Here is a 20,415-nt window from a genome sequence, read left to right on the forward strand (position 1 = left end):
TTAGACTTTGTCACCAGTAATATTATCATTATCTGCTTTTGCAAGACTGCCATGGGCTATCCAATAACTCTGTATGTTCAGCTACATGAACACTGATGTTCTACACAAGTGCTTTCATCAGAGGTGAAGTAAAGTTCTGTCTTATTATTCAATATATCACAACCGTGTATGTTTAAAATACCATTCTGCAACTCAGCTGGACAAAATTGCTTATGTTTGATCACTTGAAATACATATTAAGTTTGGACATCATTCTCTGCTTTCATTAAAATTCTGCTACTTTTGTGAATTCTAGAGGTGTTTAAACAAAAACCGGGATAATTATTCTGCCTCTTCCCAGCACATCAGTAGTGTCACAGTGAACAAGGCAGAGGCTGCCCCAAAGTCACAAACCTGATTCATTGTGACCTCAGTAAAACTCCATTATGTGCAACAACCCTTACCTCAGAAATCATTATGGCTGTGATACACATATCAGTGTGTGGCCATTCAATGCTCTTTTAGGTTGGGTATACAACTTGGAAATATAAACAATTACTCTGGCTAAAGCTTACTGTAAGAGTCCTCTTTCTGAAGAAGGCAAATGTGAAGAAAAAGAACCCTTATCTTCACAACAGATTGTGTTGCTGTATTTTATATTTAGGTCTCTGTAACAATCATAGACTTTCATAAAACATTGCTAACTGAAATAGTTAACACACAAATGGACAGAAGCCATTGGTACCGAGCACTTAAATCTTTAACAGCCATGAAGAGTTCTCTACAAAAGTCATCTTAATTGTAAGGTACATTCATGCCAACCAAACAAGAGGAGCACAGACCACTTTTCATTTTGACATCACAGCCTATACCTAAGGTGTCCCACAAGCATAGGAACAGTATGACAAAAAAAGGAAATTTACTTTTTCCTGAAACCATATGCAACAGCGAAACAGGAGACTTGAAAACCCACAAACACATTCACTCCAGCAAGACAGCCTACTTTCCACAAGGATTTAAGCAATGTGAAGTGACTGTTCATCAGCTGTCCTGATATGATGGAGAATTGTAGAATAACATAATGATCTTTCACTCTACAAAGATGCCAAATAAACGCATGCTTTTGGGTTTCACATAAATACAACTATTGACCAATCATTAGACACTAAGCTGTGGAAGCGTTCCATGAGCATGTCTGGTTCACTGCTTTTAAGGTTAACTGCAGCCCGGCTGAATTTAACTGTGCAAGCACCCTCCTACAGCTGTGAATATATGTCTCCCAGCAGAAGTTGCTGTTTCTTTGAAAGCATACAAAAAGAAATCCCTGAAAAATATGCTTATGTTAAAAAAAACCCAAAACAAAACCCCCCCAACAAACCAAACCCCACCACCAAAACCAACCAAATAAACTTTTTTTTTCAACTGTCATCTTAGATCAAAAAGAAGCAGGATTATGACAAGCACAGAGTGTGGTTTCCAATGTTCTTGCCTTCAAGTGTTTTCCTACAATAGCTACAGCATGACTGGTCAGTACTTAGGAAATAAAAGTTGAAACAGACACAGGGAAATGTACTTTAAAAAACAAGGACCATCTTATCATCTTGGAATTTTTAACCTTACATTCACTAGGATGCTCACCAAAACAATCTAAGCTGAATCATCACATACAGCTATGAAGTCTCAAACTGACCTTGAGACCTCAACAAGCCTTTGATTTTGCTACTTTACTAAGTTATTCACAGAAAAACAAAGATGATTCATTCTTATGTGAAATAAAACTGGCCCAATTTAAAGCTCGGTTTAGCACTGAGCATGGAGAACACACTGAAGAAAAGCTAATTGACAAGGTGAAAGAAATAGAGAAATGTTAATAATTAACCAGGCCTGGTAGCGGATGTGGAGAAGGAGCTTCTTATTAAAACTCAGATGGAGTTGCATTATATTCATTACACTGAACAATGTGAATGTTTTGATGAAACTTTCCTGTTTTCATGGCTGTTTTCACAAACAGTCAAATGTGGAAAACATTTCTTCCTAAATTAGCACTGTCTAGAGAAGAGTAAACATTCAAGAACCAAGACCCAGAAAAAATTGTGAAATACTAACAAAAATTTTTTGCCTATTCTGAAATTCCAGAAAGATTAAAAAAACACAACAACAAACCCAACCACAAAAAGCAAGCATTGTGTTTCCAACAACAACAACAAAAAAAATAGATGGCGTCATGACCACAACATAAATAAGCTGAACTTGAAACTTGTCACTGTCTGCAGTGGCTTATAAGTAGTATGTTTAACCTGGAGGGCAGCACAGATTGTAAACATGTATTTTAAAATAAAGAACAGGCTGAAGTTACTAAAAGATAAAATCTGAAAAGAAATAATAAAACGCTTTCTCTCCGATATTGCAACATATGAAATGTTTGCTCAAACTCTCAAACTGTGAGTAAGCCAATCTGTAAGAAACCTGTCTTAGGGCTTCAGTTGAACTATAGTTTTCTAGCTCCACATTAATTGTAAAATCATGTCCTTACAGGATAGTTTGTTAATGAATCTGCTCTACTGGAACACTGTTTAAAGTTCTCTCAAGCATCAATAAGACAGACCTGACTGTACTATCTAAATTCTGAGAACAAGAAAAACTCCATGAGTACAACTACAAATCACTGATTGAGAATATAATTTTAGAGAAATCACAGTATCTGCACTTAAAAATTTAGTGACTATTTTTTTCTGTGTTTAAACTACTGATAACAATTGAAAGCTGGCAGGAGATTCCTCTGGTGAGCAACAGCAATTGTCATGGTAGAAACTTAAGACATTTATAGCAAAAACATTAGTTTGCAAATGTAATTAGGTATCATGGGGAAAAAAATTCTGCCTTTACTGATGATTGAAATATTTAAAATGCTGAGATAAAAAAACCATTTAAATCTCTCCTAATATGAACAGTAAGTCTATAGGATCAGAAATATACAATGGAAAAGACCCCACTGGTCAGTTTTCCTAGAACATATTCTCCTTGTTCTAGTTCAGTGTTTTAAGTCCACTGACCATGTAAGTACAGTTTTCAGAACATCAACCACAAACAATCAAACTTTATGTTTACCTATGAACCTCAAAACCCCATGAAGTATGAAATGAAACAAGTACTACAAGCAAACTGCATTAACTCTTTCTGAACCTTAACACTGTACACTCATTCACCATGCTTAAAAAGAACACTGAATCATGAACATTTCCAGTGCTTTGTACCAAAATATTCCTCTTTACATAAAGAAAATGAAAGAACCATGTGTATTGCCTGTCCCATTATACTCTCTGATCCACACAGAAGGTTAACTTCAAAATGAACCTTGCTCTCTCCATGCATAGCGCTCTAGCTCAGCATATGTTTTCCCCCCACAATATAGGAGCTCAATCCATATGTGAAGCAAAGTAACAACAACAAGAGAAAATCTGCATAGAGAAAATACGAACCTTCAAAACAAGATTAGAAGCACATACTCTCTTCTTACTGTTTCAACAAACATAGAACCTAATGGTGTATTTATGATCAAGGAAAACAAACGAGCATGGAAAAAACTCAGGCATTCTTCACTTTGCTCAAGTCCATCTCCAGTGGATAAGAAAGATACAGCTGTACTCTTGAACCCACAAGGCTTGGAAATTAGGCCATTCTTCTGCTTAAGGCACTGAAGGAAAGAATTCTTGTCAGATACTTTCTCCCACACCCCCTCTGTCCAAATCAAAACCATGTGTTCTTATTGTGCAAAAGCAAATCCAGAAAGGAAAAAAAAAACCCAGAAAGAAATTAAACATGGTATAATCATTATCATCCCAACGTGACCATTTCGTTCTATCCTTTTATCTCCTGCTCTATTCAACTTCTTCCCTCTTTAAATTGCAGCTGTCTCGTAGGCTCCCCGGTCAGAAGGGCATCTTAACCACACCCACCTGAGCTGGCATCTGAGTTGTCGCAGTCCGGTAGCTAACCCACAAATGGGTGTGAATGTGTCAAAGTTATAATTATTTGTATGATAATGAAGAAAATCACATGGTCATATGTCACTGGTTTATCCTTCTTAAAACTTCCCCTGCCATGACATGTCAATCGTTCTCACACAGCACTGGCTAGGTAAGACAAACCACAATTCCCACATTCCTCCTGACTCTGGCCAGAGTTATCATCCAGCACTCCTGCCTTGTTCATTTCTTCTTCCACTGTAAACATGCCAGATTGCGCCAGAAGAATTAAACAACTTCGAGGAAATTGAAAAGTACAAAACAAAAAAATACCTTAAAACTTAGCTAGATAGGTGAAACCACTGCACAAGTAAACAGCAATACCTTCACACATAATAGTAATGCCTTCAAAAGATTGAATTACATCTACTATAGGAGAAAAAAAAAGTATTCTTATGCCAGACTGAGAGGTCCTTATGTCAGAAAAAGCAAACTACTTTCAGCATGCTCATTCTTATTAACTGAAAGTACTGTACAGCAAGTAGTATAGAGCCAACTGTTGAATCTCTGAGTCTTTTCTTACACAGAGCTCCCCAAAAACATCTAAGAGAATACATTACCTATGTCTTTCTTCTCTATTGCCTTGATTCAGGAAAACTGTTCCTCAATTACATGACACAATATAAGGCAACATATTATGAAGGTAAAAACATAAAAGCCCCTCTTTCCTCAATACCAACTAATTGAAAACAGAAGAAATACTCTAGCTCAAAACTTTTGATTCCTGTCCTCTTTATCCATCAACAGCAGAGACGGGAATCTCAGTTCACCCAAACTAACTCCAAGTGCAATTGTTTGAACGCAGTGATACATTTTTTTGTAGACTGTGACAGGTAGTGTATCAAGAAGAGGCTGTAAATAGTTATGTGTACAAAATCAAAACACAGGGAAAATTATTATTTTGAATACTGCTCTTACCCCTCACTTGAAAAAATTAATCCAGTAATAGACATGAAAATACAGTACTGCCCTTCACCCATTAATTTCCCCAAGATTCCAAATAAATTTAGTAAGAATAAGTGTTTGATAATCATAATCTAATTTGCTTCCTTAAACACAGCTTTCATGAACAAGAAATAACATGTCCAGTGAAAAATATTTTCAGACATATGCTAGGGAAACTAAGCATAGCACTAGGAGATGTCAGGAATAGCAAAAAAGGCAAAGAAAAGCTCCACAGGGCAGACCTATCAGTTACATACACACTGATGCTTCCCAGGCCCTGGCTCCCTCTACCTGTTGTCTGTCCTTTCACTCCAGCTTTCTGATTAAGACTTGATAAAGTAATATGCTGCCTGATCTTATCTCTTCTGAAATATTTTCAAAGGGCATTGTGGGACAAGAGCCAAAAGGCATTATGGAAACAAGCAAGTTTTTCACCCATCCTTCCAGGAACTCCTGTAATTCCTCAAAGAATTTATATTCTTATGATAGGTGCTATTCCAAATATTATAATTTCTTTTTTCAAATGATAACACAAATGCTTGCACACTCACTGAGAAAAGCACACATTAAAATTTTATTTATTTTCTCTTTCAAAGTACTGAAAGCAGCTGCCAAGAGACAGGGGGTGGTGGTGGCAGGGTAGCTCCCCATGATTTCATGCAACAACCTCACCCCATGCGCAGATCACAGCTGTACACATATACAGGGTTGTACTCAGAAGCATCAATCAGCTCTCTCCCAACACAGAGCTCCAGTCTGCCCCTTGGGAGTCATACAATGGAGCAAAACTGCGAGATGGCCATGAGCATCAGGCGAAAGAAAAGAGCCTCACCTGAAAATCACCATGAGCTGCTCAGGAGAACTTTGCTAATATACATACCAGAGAACTGGAAATATGCACTACAAAGATGGACTTCTTTACCAGCTCCTTAATTCCTCACTCTTCGCAATTACTTCTCCTTTTACTTACAACTTCTCACCACCTCAGTTACGGAGAGCTTACTACTTCGACTTTGTCCATGACGAGCCCCCAGCATAAACAGTTCCCCAGTCCACTAGAGTTTATTAGCAGAAGGAAGCACATTAAAAGTAATTTAAGAGCCTCACATTCACAGAATCCATTTTAAATCAAGGAATGCTGCTGATCAGGAAGTCAGCAATGGACCACCTACTCCTCCGCCATCCTACATTTGTCACTTTAGCCAAAGGTCTGACGTAACAGACACCACGGGTGGCCAGGACAGCTCCCAGGGCTGCCCAACAGGCAGAGCTCAAGGTCTCTGCTCCAAAATCCTGTGGACGCTCACTAATGACAGCATTGGAGTAACTGTGCAGATTTGGGAACTTACAACTGCACAGATCTTTGGCACTTATCTGGCTAGAAGATTGTACTCATTAGTATAAAGTTTCAGACTTATACCAAGGTTTTCGAAGCAAATGTGCAATTTTAAGTATTCTGATACCCTGTACAAACCTAGGTGTTTCAGATACCCAATGCACTCTCTGAAATTACAAAAATAAAAACCTAACACTTAATATTTCTTAGGTTTCAAAACTGAGTGTTCATGAGTAGCATAATATTTTCTAAATTAACGACCGACACTTTGAAGTTTTCATTCCATAAAAGATGATGATATTTGAAAATATTTCCATTTGCCTTGTGTAAATCTTATGGACTGTATTACCAGATATATACATAAATACTTCTTATCCTTTCCTGTCATCTGTCTCCCATCTATATTCCTATATACATTTGAAATAGAGACTCGTGAATAACATGAATCACACAAACCTGGACTTATTAATGTAATTAAATCAAAATTTTCATCCCAAGCACTTGCTTTTGTTCTTACAGTAATGCAGAACTCACGAGTCCATGAAGAGTAAGGACAGACCAAACACATCTATTTGCTTTAACTAGTAATAAGTCTGATATTGCTGTATCAATTAAACTTCCACAGAGTGACTGATACTAAAATCTCATTATAATAATTCACCACACTGGGGTTTCACTTCTCTAGCTATATTATCTCTTTCTATTACCTTTGTCTTCCAAATCATCTTCTTACATTCACTTTTCATTTCATATCAGTCAGTAACCTATTCAGGAGGCACTACTGCTTAGGCTTGTACAGAAACAAACCTCAGGAGCTCCTGCTACTAGCCAGAATATCTACAGAATAGACTGATGCACTAAAAACAAGCATCTTCTTCAACCCATTTCAGCCCACTAGGCCATCTCCTTCGTTTCTTACAAATCACTTTCCACACAAATAGAAGGTGGGTATGACTGCATGTGTTATATTTCTTATGACTCCTTTTCCCCCTCCTTTCTGCCACCCCCCCAAAGGCAACTAAGTACACATATTGCAAACAACAGTGCTTTTAACATTGGTCCCCTCACCCAAGAGGAAAATTTCCCAACTCCCACACTACCACCTATGTAAATAATCACCACCAATGGACAGGACCAGACATGGTCCAGCATTCCTCAGGTACACCGTCCATCATAGCCAAGACTGATTATTTTCTATGAAAGACCGCTACATAAGAGAACACCACTCCATCGAGTCCGGGCAGAGCAGAGAGGACCGCAAAAATACTTAAACTGAGCACAAAGGAAGCTACAACGAACTCGAGAAGAACCAAGGAGAGGACTACAGCCTCTCTTAGAGGCAACACAAAGCAAAGCAGAGGAAGGGATACAACAACACCAGAGACCGTCTTGGAGATGCAAATCGAACAAAGAGCAAGTGCCGCTGAACCCCAAAAGGTAAGGACAAGGCCAAATACCAGGCTGTCAGACAGCCCACAAGTGGATATCCCAAGGCAGACGCGGAGGTGCCGTGTGTGGGGGCCGCCCTAAGGCGGGGCACCACGGCTGCCGCCCGCAGGGGCTACAGGCCTCTCGCCGGCGAGGGCCCGCAGCCAGCAACCCGTGTGCGCCGACAGCCGAGGACATATAAGGGCAGCGCAGCCCAGCCCGGCCCGGCCCGGCCCGGCCCGGCCCAACAGTGCTGGAAGGGGTTGTTGGAGGGCTCCCCGCGGGAGGCCCGGCGCCGCGGGCGGGCTAGTTCGATGTGGAGCGCAGCGGGCCGGACCCGCCCCGGCAGCGCCGCATGGAGAAACCTGGGGCGCGGGCAGGCGGCGGTGCCGGCCCGGCGCTCGGCACGGCCGCGGCCCGCCCGCCCCTGGGGCACTCGGCCTGGGCGGCACGAAGGCCCGGGCCACCACCGGGTACCGGAGAGAGGCGGAGGGCGACAGGGAGGGAGGTGGATCCCGGAGCGACACTCACGTTCTCCGTGTCCCGCTCATTGACGGTGGGCAGCGGCGTGCGGGTGGACATCGTGCGGGCCGCGGTGGAACCGCGCCCGGCGCTCCGAGGGGAAAGGCCGCTCCTAGGCCTCGGCAGAGCCCGCCGGCCACCCTCGCCGGCAGCCGGGCGCAAACGGCGGGACGCGGGGCCTTCTGCCCGCTACGCACCCCGTGCCATCGCCTCGCCCGACCGCTTGGCTGCCCCTCCGCCCGCCTCGCCGCCGCTGGGCTCCGCACAGCTCGGCCGCCAGCTCCTCCTCCTCCTCCCCCGCCCTCCTGCCCGCTCAGGTGAGCGACCGGCAGCGCAGGGGAGCCGCGGCGCCTCCTCGCAGCATCCGGCGGCGGTAGCAACTCCGCCTCGCTACCCTCCCCACTTCTCCGCTTCTCCCCTCCTCCCCCTCCTCCCTCTCCGCCTCCTCCCCCTGCCCGCCCCCGCCCTGCCGGCCCCGCCGCAGGAAGCGCCGGGCGGTACGGGCGGGCGCGGAAAGCGAGGGCGGGCGCTGCTGTGGCGGCAGCGCCGGGGTGGCCGCGGCTCCGTCACCGGCCCAGCCTGGGTGGGGGCCGGGCGGGAGCGCGCCCTGGGCTCGGGGCTGAAGTGAAGTGGGATCTCATAGTTAAGAAGAGGCAGGACCGATCTCTTTGTGGTGACCAGTGACAGGATCCGAGAGAATGGCCTGGAGCTCAGTCAGGGGAGGTTTATGTTGGATATCAGGAAACGGTTCATCGCCCGGAGGTGGTTGGGCGCTGGAACGGGCTCCCCAGGGAAGTGGTCACAGCACCAGCCTGAGAGAGTTAAAAAGCTTTAGGACAGCACTTTCAGGCACATTGTGTGGTTCTTAGGACTGTCGTGTGCAGAGCCAGGAATGGGACTCGGTGGTCCTTGTCGGTCCCTTCCAACTCGGTAAGGCCTGTGCTTCTGTGGGACAGGTGTGATGCTCCGCCGGGGGGAGGGCGTGTCGGCAGTGCTCAGGAGTCAGGGCCTGCCAGGGGACCGGGCGTGTCCGTCAGCCTGGCAGGATGGAGAGGCCTCCAAGAGAGAGCGAGCCAGTGCGGCTCGCCGAGTCCCTGGCGTGGGGAGCCCCAGCCCCCTTTGTGTGGACTGTGGGACGGAGACCTTGGGGTGCTGGGGCCGCTAGTGGATTGCCAGCAGCTGTCCCTCCTTGATTCTCCTTTGTCTCTGGTAACCAGGAGTATGAGGAAGGGCAGTGGGGCAGCCCTTCTGCCTCTAGCACAGCTTCAAGTCTGCAATTCATGCATTCTCTGGAGGCTTGTAAAACCCTGTGTCAGCGTCAGAGCATCTGTGTAAATCAAGCCTTTTATTTGTGCGCCTCAGCCAGCCCACCAGCCTCCTTTATCCACTTGAAGCTGAAATGAGATCAACAAGACCATGCAGCACATCCCTCCACTCATACCCGACCAGCTAACAGTCCTCGAATGCTTAACCAGTGACCTCATGTGCTTAAAACTAGAACCATGCACTCATTTTTGTCTTTGAGAAGTTACTAATGTTTACACAACAGCAGCTTTTGCTGGAAAACCAGCCAAACCCTTCATCAAATTCTAAAAACAATCTGCAAAAAAATTGCAAGAAACCCTCCAACTTCCCCTACACCAGAAGCAAAATAGTGGGTCTGAAGTTCCCTTGCAATATTTTGACAAATTTGTGTAGCTGAGGCTGTAAACATTTTGTAAATTCTGTAAACACAATCCTTGTTCTGGAAAACCTTTCTTAGGAAAACATTTGGGAAGGCACTTCATGAGTTGTGTTCTTCAGGAAGCTCTTATGTGCTCATGAAAGAGCACTGACTGTTATACATTACTTAAAAATAACACATATATATGCATCTGTGTGTATAGGTCAACACACTAGTTGTGTATGTTTAATTCTGGCTATATTAATTATGGTGTCATTCAAGAGGTACCCCCAGCTCCTCAGCACTGGTCAGTCCACAGTGGAGTTTTCCACGTATTTGGGAAAACAGCTGATGCAGGCACAGGCAGAGAACATCCCCATGTTGTAGGAGCAGTGTAACTGGACTTGCCTTTTGCACGTTCAGCATTGTGTTGCTCTGAGCATGCATGATTTGTCAGTCTGGAAATGATAGAGGTTTCCAACTCATCCTCCGACCAAAGCCTCCCAAACCCTGGCAAGGGCTTCTGTGAATTCCTAGCTGTCTCCTCACATAGCTGGAGCTACCAACTGCAAAGGAAATTTTAGGGTCCTTCATTTTACTGGGAACGAAATAATCCACAATTGGGTTTATTCAAGGTAAGCAGCCATGGTCTAGCTGGCATGCCAAAACAAGTTTGTTGACAAACTGGATATTAACCCAGTTTAGTTGCTTAGTTCATCAAAATGCACTCACTTTTATTCCAAGTAAGAACAAGACTATGTCTAGGGCTCTGTGTGGGGCCTGACTCTGCAATCCTTACTTGGTCAAAACTCCCACGGATGCAAACCCATCCTGGTATGGATTTGTGTATGCCCCTGTGGTCAGGGAAGAAAGAAGTGTAAGCTCCAATGTCTTCTAAATGTGTTTAATGGCACCACTAACTAAGGCAAAGCTTAGAGAGACCTCCTGCCTTACAATTTGAATAAGCTTTGGTCAGTATTTCATAGGAAAATTTAATCAGAAATTAAAAGTGTAATAATGTAGTAATTCTTGTTATCTGAAGATCTGCTTTGCAGTTGTTTTGGCCATGGTTGTTACTGTTGTCATCTTCTTTCATGTTACCAAGGTCAGTCATTCATTTAATAGCCCTATTTAATTTTGTTGTGTTACTACTGCAGGCTTCATGTTTCCCCCAGATGGGACAATGACTGAAGAGCTGCATGGAAGAGAAGGTGACGACAGAGATAGTCCTGTCATAACTCAGTCACTCTCTAAAGAGACAAAGCAGAAGAAAGGCACTGGGCTGAGCACAAAAATAGCCTGAAAGGAGAAAACTTCAAACTGTCTGAGACCTGCAACTAAAATATGCCAAAACTTATTGCTGCTTCAAGTGGCATGAAGTCCTGCTTAGTGCCCAGCAGGAATGATGTATATTTAGTGAGTGACTTCAATTTCAGCACTGAAAACATGGATATTCCACCATCTTACTAGGACCCAAATCCCATCCACTACTGTAGTAGTGATTTCAGACATTGGCTTGAATGAAACCTTTTCCTACAATTTTCAAATTCAGTTCTCAACAGCAAAAGGGTGGGAGGTTCAGAAATAACATGGTAACAGGTGACCACTGAGATGTGAATAAAACAGAGCAAAATCATGTTCTTTATTGCTTTTCATTACACCAGGACATCTACTGTAGTGTGAAAAACTAAATTAAAGACCTGGTAAATGTGAAAGAGTAAAGTATCTCCAGCTGCATGCAGTAAGGATGCAATAGCATTAAGGAATCCTGAGGTTATTACAAACTACAGGTACAGGGCTCCATAGATTGTGTACTTTCATGAGGGACACTGGAAAAAAATGACATGTACGCTGAATATATGTAGACTTTGTAAATATGTTAATAGTTACATTGAAGATTCAGATTTTGCTATAAGAATCATTAGGAAGTACAATCTTAGTGGAAAGTTAAGTAACTTATAATTTGTCCTAATACTTTAAACCTGAACACGAATGAGGTGGGTTTTTGTTAATAGTAAGCCATACCTTTTGGGAATACTCTTATCATGTATGTGCAAAAAAACCTCCCCAAAATGTTTAAATACATTTAACAGGCCAGAATTTGTCTCAAGGTCAGTTGTACTGAAATTTTGTAGTTAAGTTCGTATCTTCACTTTTTCTTGGTGACTGAAGTTTTTTATTGTTTCAATGCCATTACAAAGAACTGCCCTAAGAATATCCATGTAAGAACTTTTCTATATGAAAGCGCTAAATAAAAGCAGCATTTGTCACTGATTAGCCTGGACGTCTCGGAGAAGCATAATAAAATCACAGTACAGCTTTGTTGTTGCAGAAATTTCTTGCACATACCCAAGGCCTCTAAAATGGTATCAGAAAATCTACTCCAGAGAAGAGAGAATTGCCTCTTAGACATGTGGGCTGCTGATGGTCTGAAGAGGCTTGTAAGGGCAGTGGCTCTGTCCCTGGGTATGTCTCTGATGGCTTAAAAACCAGAAGGGTCTTGTAAACTGGTCCCACTATGTTAAAGATCTCTGTACTGTCTCTTGATAACCACAGCTAAAAATAGCTAGTTCTGATTGTTTCCTTCAGCATTGATATCTCATCTTTCTTTTGATGCCCCCAGCCTCTTCAGTCATACAGCCAACTTCTTCCCACATCTGAAGAGTTTCAGAAGGAAACCAGCAAGCCACCATAGCACTGAGGTAGAACCACAATGAAACCTGGGGCAATGGCATCTCTGTGAATTTCACCCCTTGTTTTCTTTTGCTGCAGCATTTTTTGACTTTTAGTAGTTCAAACTTACTTTTTAAAAAAGTTTCTTTTTTTTTTCTTTCCTTTTTTTTTTTTTTATAGCTTGAATTTAGGTTAGTGTCTTGGCAGAGGAGGTAAGGCTTGAATAATTTTCATGCATCAGCACTGACAACATCTTTTTTGCTATTCATTTTTGGGAAACATTAACATCCTTAGAAAAGACTATCAGAGAGTAATAATGAAAACCATGTAGTGTGTTGGAAGTATCTGTAATGAATATGCAATATCTTGGCATTCCTTTTATCTGAAAATATTTATTTGTTATGAAAGCATGTTAAAGAGTAAAATAACAATTTAAATCTTTATTATTCCTTTCATAGTTGTATCTGAGCTATCGAATAAAACAATGCACCTCTACATTTGAGCTGGGAAGCTTCCTGAACTGTTGGTAAGCTGTAGATCTGAGGAGAAGAAGGTCTAAATGGTCTGTGCAGGAGCAGAGAGAAAAACAGGGAAAAAGGAGACAGCAGACTCTCTAGAAGCAGTCCTTGGGGAGCCTCTGGATACAGTTTTAAAACCAGCTTTAGATAAGCCCAGGAGATGGGGCAGGATGGCAGAAAGCCTGCAACAAGATGCCTGGTAATCTGCCATTGATCTTCAGAGGGCCACCAGAGACCAGAAGTGGGGGAAGAGTTGGGAAAGGCAATTAACCTAAGTGGTCACAGATGTTGTCACTCCACATCTGCCCTCTGCAGACTTCTGTGGTGTGGTTTCTGTGGAAACAGAAACTCTGTGCTAAATGGAGCTGCTATCCCTGTCAGCATCTAATTTTTCTAAAGATGTATTCTACAGTAGCACAGCAAGAACTCCTTGATGCAGAAAGGTGCAGAGCTATCCTGCAGCAGTATTGCATATTATGATCCAAGGAAGAACAGCTTTTGATCCAGGGACAACTGCAGGATTTGTTTTGAGTTGATCCAATGATTCTGTAAAAAGGAAGGTCTCTGTGGCAAAGACTCTATGTAATTCTCAGGGAGCATGGGGTCAGTCTGAAGTTTTTCCTCTGCCCATTTTAAGGTGACCAAGAAGAGAAATATTTGAGCTAAACCCCTGACTACAGCATTTAGCTTGTCTGCGTATGTTTCTCTGTGTGAGTATTTTTTTTTACTTATTTTTGTAATACCTTATTTGGTTAAAATACCTTGTTGAGTGTACTAGGTTTCATTTTTTATTGAGTCACTCTACCACTTTATAGGCTTAAAATGACTTGGTCATGTGGTACTTTTTTCCCCTAGCCCCTCCTCCACCCCCCCCAAAAAAAAGCAGTCGCCTTCTTTTGTTTTCTGCTGACTGCACTGAACTGACAGAATAGCCTTAATTGACAAAATAACAGGATAGAATAAAATGTTGGAAGGAAAGAACTGACACAGGCATTCCTGAACTTTTTAACAGTTCAACCACAATGGCCTGTTCAAATGAATTCTTTACTTCCACAAGAGAAAGTAAATTTTATCCCTCCCAGAATCTGCATATGGAACAAAATGGCCAACAGCTGCTGACTGCCATGAGTCGTCCTGACCTCATCTTACATTGGACTGAAGGCTAAGCTGAGATCCATCCCACCTTCTCCAAGGTTATCAGGAGCAAAGGAAGGGCATCTGGGCCTCCTGTAACAGCTGCTGAGACAGAGCTGGCAGTAACCTTGACTGCAATAGCTTCAGCCATGGATTTAAATGAGGATGGATTCTAGAATTCTTCTTAAAGATCACATGAAGGGTGTAAGACAAATAGATGAAAATGATAGGCAGCAGGGTTCACTTTTAATTGACTCAATCTCTGCACAAAAGCAGCACCCCAAAGTCAGGTGCAGGGAAAGAGAAGGGAACCTTACTCTGAATTACCTGGCCACTCTTGAGGTGGGATAACTGGCTATACAGGGCCTTAGTCTGCCACCAGAAGCATTCCCTTGCAAAACCACATCATCTTGCTTTCCCAGCTGGGAAAGGAGGGTGTCTGGAAACAGATAGGAGAACACAGCAAACAAGAAAATAAGCATATTGTCACATTCTACTTATTAGGTTAGTCAGAGAAGTAAGAAACAATATGAACCTGATTTCCAAAATGAGATAAAAATAAACCGGAGTTATTCTTAGATGTACCAAGCTATCCAATAACAATTCAGCTTTATGGCATGTACAAATAGGATCCAGATTCTGATTTTGGTTATATTGCTGGAAGTTTTCCATTGGCTTCAAAGATAATTAGTAGTTTCACCAAAGTAATTTGATCAGAATTTAGCCATAGATATGATGTTCCTTGATATGATGCACTTATTCAATAAGTTTTAGGGGGAAAATAATGATGATAAAAGTAAAAAGAAGCAACACACTGCTCTACCTCACAGTTTTATTGAGGTTTAAGTGATTGTGTTTTGAGAATGAACAGTGCTCTATGTCTGCTAAGAATTATTATGCTTTATATAAATGCATGGTATCAGGCGTGCTATTTTCATCTTTGCCCACAGCATGATAATGACGTCTCTGCAGTGGGATGAAATGCAACACTATATTTAATAAAGGTTATGGATTTTGTTTCTATTCCATGTTGTTAGGTGCTTCTGGTATCTAGGTCACTGTTCAAATCTGTCAGGGGTTAACCACGGCCAGTCGTTCCTATCTGGCCCTCTGCTGCTACAGGGAAAGTTGTTCCCCTCTGTAACTCATCAGCTTAGTTTAAAGTTAGCAAAAATGCTCAGTGATGGTGCCAGTGCTTACAGGGATGGAAGAAAATGCCAGACTTTATTCTGGGATATTCATAACTCAGTGTTATTGATAGTGATGTAAAATGAATTAAGGACATTTAGATGAAACATTGAAGTCCAGCATCTTTTAGGAGTACTAAAAATCTAAGTAAAATATCTGGCAACATGTTCAGTAAGCTAATGGTTTGCTTAGAACAGTTTCATTTTTTATGCAGGTCTGATGTGTTTGCAATGAAGCATTAGACAGAAGATCTCAATGGGATCAAAGAACACATTCCAAAATGGTTTGCAAGTCTGTCTTTGACAATGACAAAGTTTATTTCTATTGCAAAGCTAAAAAAAATATATATATGTATGTATATAAGTTTAGATTTGTGTCTCAAGCCTTACTTTTGGCACTGTTCCTGTATTCCCAATATTTACCCTGAAGAAGTGTATAAAAACCCACTGGAACAAATCTTAAGCTCTTCTGGTCAGCTTTTTACTGAGCTTTTATTAGAAAAGAGCTCACAGTAGTTCAAATCCTGATGGATAAAAATCAGCTTGGCCCACACCCTTCCCTCTGATTTCCATAGCAGTTGTTGCTGGGTAAGAACTGGATGCACCTCTTGCTCCTGCGTCAGGACTGCTGACATGAACAAGTGGGACGAAGATCAAGGAAGGCAAGGACGGACTTCAGAAGCTGCATCGTTCTTCTTTCACACGGATGGGAGTGTCACAGTGCGCTTTCCTGTCTAATCAGTCTCAACACAGCCTTGCACAACTCAGCCTGCTTTAAGCTTTTAACCAGGGTGTAGGAGTTCAGAAAAAAAAACCACCTCCCTTCCCCCAAGAAAAATGTAATTACAAAGATTTGTTTCGATGTAGCATGTGCAGTAAACTTGAATCACTGAAAGGGAACCATACATTTGCGCAAGTATTTTTTCTTCCCCTCATTTTCATTCCTAGTTAGTTATTAATTTTATTTACCTCCTAGAGAAAATGCGCTAGAGACTGAATCTGACTCCCAGTGAGGCTCGTGGCAGAGCTGCCAGGGCCATAATCCCCAGGGCTGTAAGACAGCTCCTCTCTGGTGACCTTGGTGGGACTATCCCAGTATATACCAGCAGACTAGCTGGTCCCCATCATCATTCATGCAGACAGTGACTCATCTTGTGGGCCAAAGCAAATGCTAATGCTTAGTAATTATATTAAAATAGTGCATGGTGATAGATTCCACTCTCGTTGTAATTGTGTTACTAATTACAAGTGCTACTCACTTTTTGTAAGACTCATTTGTTTTAGTACTCTGAGAGAAGTCACCAGGTTAATGAATTTAAGGCTTCATACAAAAGCCTTGATGTTACAACTTGATCTGCTCCAAAAACAATGAATGTATGTGCAATTTCAGTGTAAAGATCATGATGCTTGTAAGTTCTCTAGACCTCTGCTAAAGCCTACACAGAAGTTTCAAATTTATTCTTCCATTAATAAGTTCAAAATATGCATCTTGGTTATTATTATTACCAGTACATAGCATGCTGAGATGTGGAGGACAAATGACAGAGCAGACTAAAATTCAAATTTAGCAATAAACGAGCATAGTAAATAGCAGGATGAGAATGGAATCAATCCAATCAAGGGACAGAGCCAATAAAATATTGTTCCATTTAGGGAAGATGATCCAACAAAATTAACTAATATTTAACAATCACATACTCACTGTAGAGTAATTTATTGTGGCAGCAATAAGAAAACCACTAATGAATGGCTACAGAAATATACAGATTGGGACACTTAAGACAGATCTAAATCAATGCCACCAGTGGAAATGGGAATTCCTTGACAAGAAAAAAAGGCTGGGAATTGAGGCTGGAGAAGAGAAAGACATCTTAGAGCACCTTCCAGTACCTAACGGGGACCTACAAGAAAGTTGAAGAGGGACTTTTCACAAGGGTGTGTAGTGATAGGAAAAGGGGGAATGGCTTCAAACTGACAGAGAGTAGGTTTAGATGAGATATTAGGAAGAAATTCTTGACTCTGAGGGTCATGGGGTACTGGCAAGGTCAGGTTGGATGGGGCTCTGAGCAACCTGGTCTAGTGGAAAATGTCCCTGCCCACCATAGGGGGGTTGGAATGACACGATCTTTGCGGTCCCTTCCAACCCAACCGCAGAATTCTATGATTCTGTGATTTTTCTATCTCTGTTACTTATAAAACTTGTTTTATCATGGCACCTGAGCATCTTTCTCATTACAGTCCTCATATTCCCTGCAATTTGGAAGCTTTGGAGCAGGTGCTCAGCAGCTGGCATCCCTGGGAGGGTGGCAGTCTTTGGGGATGGCACAGCCAGCATGGGCTGTCCTGCCTGAGTACCTGAGCCCTGATGGCACAGCTGCTGGCACCACCACCTAGCAGTAGCTCTCCAAGCCTTCCCTATCCCATCCCATCCCATCCCATCCCATCCCATCCCATCCCATCCCATCCCATCCCATCCCATCCCATCCCATCCCATCCCATCCCATCCCATCCCATCCCATCCCATCCCATCCCATCCCATCCTTCTCTTCACCCTTGCTCTTAGTTTTCATGCAGCATGATTGTACCACTATGTCAATCTTCTTCCCCTCTATTCCCAGCAGCCTGTGAGACATGGGAGAGAAGGTTGGGACTGCTGCTTCTCAGAGGAAAGGAGAGAGCCGTTGCTTTTGGGAGAGGGGAAAAAAGTAAATTATTACTCTTCCTATCTTCATTTGTATTTCACGGATCTTACCAGTCTTCCTCCCTTCAGTCTTGTTCAGTGTAACTACAAAATTCATTTTTACCCATCTATCTTGGGATTCTTGGGTAATCTTATGCCCTTCATACTAATGGCAACAGAAGCATGGAAAGAATAAATTAGTCTATCCAGAAAGTCTGCAGTAGGGAGAGATCCCCAAAAATTAATCTCACATGAAGTCTGTTACCCTGGCTAATTTCTTTATGTGGAGCCATATTTTTTACGAGTTAACTCAGGCTTCTTTCCTTTTTCTCACATTTTTGGGTCCTCCAAGTTAAATAAAAATGCACTTTTGCTTCTTCTGACAATGCTGAGAAACAGAATTTCCCTTGCAATCATATCCAGGTAGCAAGAAAGTTTTGCAAATGTTTGTGGAATTGTTCACCTAGTTCATAAACTACATGAATGAACCATGCTGAAATCCTCCTATGGGTTGGAGAGCTGCACAGACAGGGGTCAGAAGCGGTGCCATCTAGCAAACCAGGCCGAGCTGCAGGCAGCTGGTCTAAGCAGTTGTCCTAATGCATAGTTCATGAATGAGGCATTGGCTGCAATATGTTGGTGTTGGTCATGTATCAAATAATAATGAGCACTGAACAGTAGATTCTGCTAATGAATGAATGGGGCTGACTACCTCACCTTGGTATGAGGAATGTGTCTTGAGGCCCGTGTTTATGGAGCTACAAATTTTGTTCTTTGATCTCTTCCCAATAATAAGGCTAAAGAAATGCAATCTTTGTTGTTAATATTTTGCTTAACGTTAGTCTAGGGAAAGTTTGCTAATATTCTGTAGCTATCTCATCTGTCTCAAGGGACATGTCATATACATTAAAGGAGACATATCAATAATTAACATAAACCCCTTCTAAACCTAAAGTCAAATATTAACATCCTCCCTTACCTTTTTCTTTTCTTCTTATTATTTTCTTTTTCTTTTTCTTTTTTTTCTTTTTTGGGGGCTTCTGGCAAATTCCTAAAGAACCCAAGTCTGAGAGTGGTATAATTTTGCCCTGAGATGATGAAAATAAAGAAAGAGCTGTGTGCCTGATTGTCTTTGGCAGATTTCAGGCATGTAAATCTGCAGTAATCTCAAAAGTTAAGTATGCGGAGAAGTGCTTTATAATGTGTCATAATCTTGCAGTTAACTCTAATTAAGTGAAGCTTCAATACCTATAAAACAATAAATTTTGGGGACAAAAGGTATTCTCTGGATTGCAGCTGCTTCTTTCTAAAAGTCTATTGAAAACTAATTGCTATAAAAATAATACTTTTAGATATGCACACTTAGTTATTTTCAAAATTGAATGTTAGGTGTTTCTAAAACTGACTTATGAACCTTTACATAAATCCTTGTATTAAAAGCTCCATTTTCATCCCGTAGCATTAGCATTTAGAGCATTTAGAAAGGTGTAATAGTTCCACATGTTCAAAGCAAGTCCAAATTCCAATTAAAGAGTATCATCATGTTAAACAGGTATGAAGTTAAACGTATGTGAACAATTTATTAAGTATAGGCATAAAGGTCTTTTTCAAATGTCTATGTACATCTGAAAATGGTGTCTATCCCTACATATATTATACCTGTATGCATAATAAACTTCAGACCCATAGATTCATTAGGTAGATGCATATAGATGGTTCAGAGACATTCCCAAGGCATCTTCAATCACTAACTTTTTTGTCAGAGGGAAGGAACATGATCTTTCATAACAATGAAGTAATTGTTTGTTTTCTCCTTACCATTTTCTAGCAAGAATTAGACATTTTGGGTTACTTATTACCATGAAATAATTCCTGCCATTCTGCTGAAGGCTCAAGCAAGGCAAAATGTTTCCTAATTCCCAGAAGGCATGTGTTATCTCATGGTAACACACACACACATTGCAGTGTGACATTTCTCCTTGATACAGGTAAATGGACCATACTGTATCCAGGATACAGCTTTTTGCTTCCATTAAAATCTCACTTGTATTTTCCTGCTTGCAAAATATTTTGTCAAGCTGTATAGTACAGAATATAAGTTTCACTGAGCTCTTTTACCACAGTGGTTTTAATAAAATACAGAGAAAGACTAAAGAGAAACATCCAGCTGCTAAAAACCTACAAGACTGTTGTTTAGTTGGAAGTTGCTGTCTCTGATCTTGTACATGTAGGAAAGGATATTCAGAATCTCATGCTCCTAATGGCCAACAGTGTGTGGATAGCTGTCTTAGAATCTATTGTGAATAAAATGGAGATGTTATTGTT

The 20,415-nt window shown here is 41.7% G+C and overlaps 1 protein-coding gene and 1 long non-coding RNA gene across 5 annotated transcripts in view; one reads left to right on the forward strand and one right to left on the reverse strand.

Moving 5' to 3' along the window:
* Positions 1-8,577, reverse strand: part of MARK1 (microtubule affinity regulating kinase 1) — a 55,711-nt gene extending 47,134 nt beyond the window's left edge. The window contains exon 1 of one of the 4 annotated variants that reach the window (XR_009485695.1): positions 8,245-8,577. Coding sequence is in view for 2 of the 4 variants with exons in the window: in XM_059841002.1 (XP_059696985.1) it covers positions 8,245-8,295 (51 nt within the window). In the remaining 2 variants the exon portion in view is untranslated. The remainder of the gene's footprint in view (positions 1-8,244) is intronic. The other 3 variants (XR_009485694.1, XM_059841002.1, XM_059841003.1) reach the window with 3 other exon arrangements.
* A 189-nt stretch (positions 8,578-8,766) lies between these two features.
* Positions 8,767-12,219, forward strand: LOC132324655 (uncharacterized). The gene is made up of 2 exons (XR_009485696.1): positions 8,767-9,165; positions 11,056-12,219. It is a non-coding gene; the product is annotated as an uncharacterized LOC132324655 (long non-coding RNA).
* Positions 12,220-20,415: the final 8,196 nt, after the last annotated feature.

This window comes from Haemorhous mexicanus, chromosome 3 (genome assembly GCF_027477595.1).
Source record: "Haemorhous mexicanus isolate bHaeMex1 chromosome 3, bHaeMex1.pri, whole genome shotgun sequence".
In the NCBI taxonomy this organism is placed as follows: Eukaryota; Metazoa; Chordata; class Aves; order Passeriformes; family Fringillidae; genus Haemorhous; species Haemorhous mexicanus.